General features: G+C 41.6%; 1 protein-coding gene across 3 annotated transcripts in view; it reads left to right on the top strand.

Annotated features, from left to right (window-relative positions):
• Positions 1–171: 171 nt before the first annotated feature.
• LOC119436697 (inhibitor of nuclear factor kappa-B kinase subunit alpha-like) overlaps positions 172–7,860 on the top strand; it is a 135,003-nt gene continuing 127,314 nt past the window's right edge. The window contains exons 1-3 of one of the 3 annotated variants that reach the window (XM_049659705.1): positions 172–300; positions 672–811; positions 3,715–3,933. In XM_049659705.1, coding sequence (XP_049515662.1) covers positions 707–811; positions 3,715–3,933 — 324 coding nt within the window. In that variant the 5' untranslated portion in view covers positions 172–300; positions 672–706. Of the gene's footprint in view, positions 301–341; positions 485–671; positions 812–2,832; positions 2,855–3,714; positions 3,934–7,860 lie in introns of those variants that run through there. The other 2 variants (XM_049659707.1, XM_049659712.1) reach the window with 2 other exon arrangements.

Below are 7,860 nucleotides of genomic sequence, written 5' to 3'. Positions count from 1 at the left end.
GGTGTCTAGAAGGGGCCACCGTAGCCGGGTGTTCTGTGCGTGCAGTTTTTTTCCTTCCTCCATGGTTCTGTGAGGAAGCTCTCTATGGGAAGAAGAGCAACGTCCCAGGCAAGAGGAGGCACTGTCCAGGCATAGTGATGCAACTCCCGCCAATGCTCCCGGGGTGCGTGCTACGAACGCTCCGGATCCGGAAGCAGTGTCGCACGTGACACAAAACGTAAAGCGTGTCATTTCGCTGCTGGTTTCCGTGTTCGTTCCGCCTAGTTAGCCTCATCGGGACCCTCTCAGCTCAATAGCCGGGTACGTCGCGCGTATTGTTTTGTTTGCCGATTTTCATTTGTGGGCGCGCCAGTAGCACTTATGCGTCGCCGTAACCATGACTAATGCTGTCATGAAGCCAATGACACGCGATAACACGTCTTCTTTCGTTGCCGTACCATAGGTGGTACTATTTGTTTTGATCTTCACGTTGCACTGCTGTTGGGTACGCCCTGTGTTCTTGACGTTATCAAGGCGGTTGCGCTTTACAAACACACTAAAGATTGTTCCTGAAAAAATACCCGCAGGCTGAGCCGTGTTACTGTCGCTAGTCTGCTGTATATTTATTTAGCTCGAGGTGTTGGGCACAGGCAGTATATTTTTGAAAGTGACAAGTATTTGCTCCTCTGCAGATGCTGACACTTGGTTTGAAGACTGGATAGAAAATATGGTGAAACCTACAGAGGAGGACAAACTAGTCATCGGATGCTGGGCAGAAGGAAAAGTCCTGGACCGGGGCACCTTTGGATGCATAACGCTATGGCATAACACGGCAAGTTCAAGTTCTGCGCACCGCTTACGGAAATTTGTAGTGATCACGCGCAACGCCTTCGTAGTGTAAAGTATCAGCAATAACTTTCGTCAGGTCGTGCAGTACGCTGTCTTTCCTTCAATTTACAGCGCTGTCACCATGTTTTTACGTGTCATTGTACTTGCACGACTGAATACTATTTAGTTTTTCATCTTAAAATATGTGGTGGTGAAATTGGTCTAAAAATCTAAGGGGCTACTATTGCTGCCCGCACCTTTTCTCCCTCTCTCTCTTGCTTTTGAAAACTAGCAGGAATGCTTCTAAATAGTTTGTCATCACAGTTGATGTCAGAGCATCATGACCAACTACCCTGCCAAAAACATTAAGAAATTCTACTAAATTATGCTAATCATGGGAGACTCAGAAAGAAAAAGAAAACTCGAAGGAAAATAGTTCCTGTTTAATCTTGCAGGGCCAAGGATGACATGGTGCACAATGGAAAATAAACATTACATATTCAGCCACCGCGTAAGTTTTGTAACATGGTGCACAATGAAAATTGAACATTACATATTCAGCCACAGCGTTAGTTTTGTACGGGAAAACTGTTTGTTAAAAGGCTTGCGCAGAAACCATATTGTTGGTTAATCACTTTCAGGGATATCGGTGCCCCTTTGTTCCAGCTGGCAGAATGCCCATCGCTCCAATCAGTTGTTGCCACACAAGTGAAGATGGATGCTTGTGTGGTATTATTTGGAGAGCCAGAATGAAAGTTCTCAACAATCTGCTTCATTGCCACATTCACTGAAAAAAAACATTAATTTTGCTACCCAGTTTTTCAGCAACGCTCAGAACCTCTGAAAGTGTCACAAATTAAATTAGGTTTAGGTTGAGAATTTGTTTTTTTTAATGCTCTACATTGTAAATATTGATATTCTTTTAACCTAACTCTGATGATTTTAGAATAAACAATCTGTATGTGTTGCCACCAAATGCTGTATTTGTCTATCGTCGAGATGGTATGAAGATTTGGAAGGTCTTTAAGCACAAATATTATATCATGGTGGAACAAGCCACTGAAAACAGTTATGAAGTGCTATTTCGATGTGAATTTTTGAGCTTTTTTCTTATGGTCGGGGCACGTGCTCAATACGTCTCAGCATGGTGATTTTCTTGCTCTCTCTCTTATCATTGTGTGTATGTGTGAGTGTGTATACACGTGGTTGAATTCTTTTCACTAAATATGTCACCTTCAACTTGGTGTTCAATGAGGGAAACTGTCTTCTCTATCTTTTTACTTAGTTCCTCCCCCTGCTGCAATGCCTTTAGGCTGCTGCAGGTTTTGTGTAATAAATAATTTATACCTCTCAACTAAACACTTCATGGAGAAGCTCAAGGGCTTTATGCAACTACTTGTGCTTTCAATTTTTAGGTTGACATCATTTAGCATGCAGGGGCTTTGTTGTAACTATATAGGGAATGTAATTGCTCTCTTCAGAAACCATCAGGACATTGCATCATTCCCCCCCCCCCCCCCCTTTTTTTTTCCAGTGAATTTTCTTGTCTATGTATTCTCAGTGCATCTGGGTGAGCCTCAAGGTGTGAGGCCATGTTGTACAAAATCTTGCAGCATCAGGAGTTAGTGTGAGCTTTGTGCAACAATATCTGTGACATCGTTATCCACCCTATGCAGAGCCTCTGCATCTTGCTTAGTGATTTTAAATGATTGCTTTAGACAGGAAAATTTGGATAACAAACTGAAACTTAGCACAGGTATAGTGCACACCATCTGTACATATTGATGGTGCTTTCAGAAATGCACTGCATTGGGATGAGCACGAATAGTAATACAACAGTCAATGGCAATGGTCCTGAGTGAGGAATGTCATACCTTCAAAAATACTGATGATCTGTACTGATCTTGCTACTTTCACAGAATCTAATGCCAGATGATCGACCAGGCAACTTGTACAGCAGCAGCAAAGGGCTTAGTGTAAAAGATGAAGATGGTGTGCAGTTTTAATGATGCTTGTCTCTGCTTGTGGATGTGAGCGATGACTTCTGGTATGGGAAATTTAGGCAAGAAATAAAACTACTGTGGTAATTTAATTATTTAGAAGCTGGATTTATTAAACAAAATGGGATCATATGCATTAGTGATGCCTCTGTTTCACTGTGTGATTCTAAAATGCAATACTATCTTGGTACATTACTGTGTTGACATGCATGTATGTGCTTAGTAGATGTCTAAAAGACAAAAAATGAGATGTATACGTGTTATGCCTTCACAGTGGTTGCTATATGTACAGGATCTGTGTTGTGAAAAAAAGTTAAGAAGACAGGGTTGGGGGAGGGGGGGGGGGGGAGGTCGGTGTTTGTCCTGTGTCTTCTTCGTGCTAAGCTTCATGTAAAAGCATAGGGCAACATCAGTAACCAAAGACACCAGAAGCAACATTGCTTTATATATTTTATCCACTTCATTGTAATGCAGTTTAATAAAGGAGTATATCACATATTGGGCATATAAATTTTGTAACTGTCACGATCATATATAACAAATTACACTATAAATATGACTAATTTTATTAATATTACCAGTTACTCTCTCTCGCTACAATCTGGTAGTCTCAATTTCACACGGATTTACTGTTAGCATGAAAATTTCCTATAGCTTTTGAGTAGAATAAGGTAGAAGCATAGTTCGGTCTCCAACACATTTCTGAATGTCTGTTGATGTAGAACTATAAAAAAATCAAAAAGAAACTAGAATTTCATGGCCTCATATCATGGCTGCCCATGTTACCACACATCATCCAAACTGTCAGTCCATTTAAAGGGCGCTGCATATTCAGTTGTCGTGACCCAGGCTATAAAAAAAAAAAAAAATGAAGACCTTTTTTTGCCCCCATTGCTCTTGTGTCTAGAAAACTGAAGAGACCATAGCACTCAAGAAGTGCCTGCGAGGCGTGGCTGAAATGACAGACAAGCTGCGGGAACGCTGGGTTCAAGAAGTGGAAATCCTCAAAAAGTTGGACCATCCCAATGTTGTTAAAGGACTTCCTGTGCCAGAACCACTGCTGGTGCTTGCTTCAAGCCTGCCATTTCTCGCAATGGAGTACTGCAGTGGTGGTAACCTTCGAAAGGTGAACATTCTCTTGGGTGTTAAATTATCAGTGTGCTGCATACGTAAAGGGAACAGCATACACGTGTGCAATCAGTGCTCCACGTTCTGCACTATATAGTTCTGTACACAGATAGGCTGTGTCATGTGATTGTGCATGTTTTCTTGTTTGACTTGCATCTCACATTTCCCAGTCAAAATGATGCATTGGCTGGCTGGGCGCATAAACATCGTGCTTGTGTCCAGTTGCTAAAGTTGGCTTTTATGGTAAATGTTTGCGAGATTTTATTTTGGAGCTATGCTTGGGCTTTGGAGGGGTCTGTAATGGAAAGCTGTGGATTAATCTGGATGACCTGAGGTTCTTAAAGGCTGATTCACACTACGCCGACATGAGAGCGATTTTGGTCTGCCGACTGATGACAGCAGTTTACAGGACGGAAAACACTGTCGTCAATAGTCAGCCGACCAAAATCGGTGCTGTGTTGGCGTAGTGTGAATCAGCCTTTAATGTGCACCAAAATCTCAGTGCTGTGGCATAGTATTGGTATTTTGTCCCATTGTAGGCTGCTAGGGGCTGCTACTGCTAGGGACCGCTACTGGCTGCAACACTGTAGTCAGCAACATAACATTGTAGCCACCACTAATTGTTTCCTCACTTTCAATTTTAAAAGGACCACAGTGGCGGAAATCGGGCCTGAACTGATAGGGCACAGTTGAAATCACTTATACCATTCCGGCATATAGCAATCTGTCAGATAAAAACCAAATTTGAGTTACTGTACAAATCGGAGTTAAACTACACTAAGTCTCCAATATAACGAAGTACTCATTTAAAGCCGCTTTTCAAGGTACTATCACAGTCATTAAAACTAGGTTTGACTGTATATCAAGAGTGAGAGAGATACTGCTAGCAACAGATCTTTGGGAATTCAGCAATGTTAACTTCAAGTAAACCTCTTGGCTTGCCATCCGCACTCCTTCGATCACTATGATTAATAATGTGATAGCCTCTATCTTGCTGCTGTAAGATAGAGACCTTATCAAGTGCTATATTTTTTATGGACATATAGGGTAGATATAGAACTGGAAGGAAACTATAAACCAATTTCTTGGTACTATTTGGAGAAATATATCTCCAACAGTGCTTTTAGATTGTTCATTGCTAGCAACTGATGTGTCATTTTCTTTTTTTACGTAGTGGTCTTGTCGTGGTCTGCTGTGTTATGGCATCACCTTTGAAATCACCTACACAATCGCTGGCTTGAATCGAATCCCGGCGGCGGCGGCGGCCGCATTTCGATGGAGGCTAAATGCAGAAACGCCCGTGTGCTTGCGTTGTAGTGCACGTTAAAGAACCCCAGGTGGCCAAAATTAATCCGGAGCCTTCCACTACAGCGTGCCTCATAATCAGAACTGGTTTTGGCACGTAAAACCCCAGAAAGAAGGCTTGAATGAAAAATACGGGTCTCTTAATGGCTGGTTTCACAGCACTCAAATAACATCTTTGCATAAAAAATGTACAAAATTTGGAGAGACCCAGCCATCAAATTGCATGAAAGATGTGAAGCGCTGTGGAGATAAGGTTGAAGCCCCTTCGGTGTGCGACCACCTCTTGTTTTCCTGCGACCACCATGGTGTACTGATGTAAAAAGTGATAGAAGAATGTAGTTTATGTACTGTGCACTTACTGCAATGGCTTCTTAAAGATCTACTGACATGACATTTTTATACTTTTCATACCTTGCAAGTCCTTGAAATCCTTGAAAAAAGTTTGCCTCAAAGTGCCCTAAATAATCTACATAATAGCTTTTCTAAAAACCAGTCTAGCTTCATTTTCCAGAAGATGTGTGTGTCATGATGCAGAAGGTGTTCACATGGGAGCAGAACATTCTGATGTTTTTGCACTCGCTCTATCTCACTCAATCGTCTGCTGTAGTACTACATTGGGCTGCACAAGTGAATGGGTGCATGGTGGAATTTAATTGCCTGAAAACAGTTTTTACCTACAACAGCCAGTAGATGGTACATTCCCAGCTCAGCTGCAGCAATGGAGACTGGCAGCATTGTCGCAGAATTACATGTCATCTGTGCACTTCTGTTAGTAAGAGAGCCAGCCAATAGAAGGCACCAGATAGCATCATGTGACAATGATGCTCAGTTTTTGTGTGCAAGTTGATCAAGACAAGTTACTATATTGAATCACCTGTTTGCATCACGCAGCTGCATCTGGAATATTTTATTGGAAGAGGTTCATTGTAGGTGTTAGTGTAGATAAACACGCTTGCATAACATCCAATGCTTATAGTGTAGAAAGCAGGCTTTCATGCATGAAGTCTTTGTAGTCACAGCTAAAAGTTTAAATTTTTTATTTGCAGCCTGTATTTTGTGAGCCGTAGCGTCAAGCCAAGTGGCCCATTTAGGACTGTATGAATAAATGTTATGGTGGTGTGACAAGGGGGGGCTTCTTGATGACTTATTATTATGATACGGCGATCTATTCCTTGCCTCACATTAAGAAACTTTTTTAGAGTTTAATAGTAATCTGGATGATGGTGACGTCAAATATTTTTCTTCTCGAGTGTTGTGTTGACATTGGGCAGTTTAATATTGTGCTTGCATGTGTTTGAAGTTCCTTTTTTTTTTTAAGTTTGAATTTTCTTTCATCATCATCATCATCTTATTTTTATGTTCAATGCATTACAAATGGCTCTACCAACGATCTCCAATTACGCTTGACTTGCGCTAGCTGATTCGAAGTTGTGTCTGCAAATTTCCTCACACCACCTAATCCGCTGCCATCCTCGACTGCGCTTCCCTTCCCTTGGCACCCATTTTGTAACTCTTATGGTCCACCGGTTATCTACCCTACGCATTACATGTCCTGGCCAGCTCCATTTTTTTATCGTAATGTCAACTAGAATATCGGCTATCCCCGTTTCTTATCTTCCTGTCTCTTAATGTTGCGCCTAACATTTTTCGTTCCATCACTCTTTGTGCGCTCCTTAACTTGTTCTTGAGCTTCTTTGTTAACCTCCAAGTTTCTGCCCCATATGTTAGTGCCGATAGAATGCAGTGGTTGTACACTTTTCTTTTCAACGACAGTGATAAGCTCCTAGTCAGTATTTGGTAATGCCTGCTGTATGCACTCCAACCTATTTTTATTCTTCTGCAAATTTCCTTCTCATGGTCTGGCTCCCCTGTGAGTAATTGACCTAGATAAATGTACTCCTGTACAGACTCTAGAGGCTGACTGGCGATCCTGAATTCTTATTCTCTTGCCAGGCTATTTAACATTATCTTTGTCTTCTGCATAATAATCTTCAACCCACGCTTACACTTTCTTGGTTAAGGTCCTCATCCATTCATTGCCATTCATCTCCAGTGTTGCTGGACAGGACAATGTCATCTGCAAACCGAAGGTTGCTGAGATATTCACCGTTGATTCTCACTCCTGAGCCTTCGCAGTCTAAGAGCTGGAATACTTCTAAGCATGTGCAGTGAATAGCATTGGAGAAATTGTGTCTCCTTGCCTGACCCCTTTCTTGATAGGTAACTTTCTGCTTTTCTTGTGGAGAACCAAGGTAGCTGTGGAACCTTCATAGATATTTCCTAAGATATTCACGTATGCCTTCTGTATGCCTTGATTATGCAGTGCCTCCATGACTGCTGGTATCGCTACTGAATGAAATGCCTTTTCATAATCTATAAAAGCCATATAGAAAGGTTGATTGTACTCTGCAGATTTCTCAATTACCTGATTGATGACATGGATGTGATTTATAGTAGAATAACCCTTGCTGAAGCCAACCTGCTCTCTTGGTTGACTGAAGTCAAGTTTTGTTTCGATTCTGTTGGAAATTACCTTGGTGAATGTTTTATACAATACTCAAAGCAAGATAATGGGCCAACTGTAATTCTTAAATTCTTCAGCGCCTCCCTTCTTATTTAT

Source organism: Dermacentor silvarum, chromosome 1, assembly GCF_013339745.2.
Source record: "Dermacentor silvarum isolate Dsil-2018 chromosome 1, BIME_Dsil_1.4, whole genome shotgun sequence".
NCBI lineage: Eukaryota > Metazoa > Arthropoda > Arachnida > Ixodida > Ixodidae > Dermacentor > Dermacentor silvarum.
This window is presented reverse-complemented; position numbering and strand designations above follow the sequence as displayed.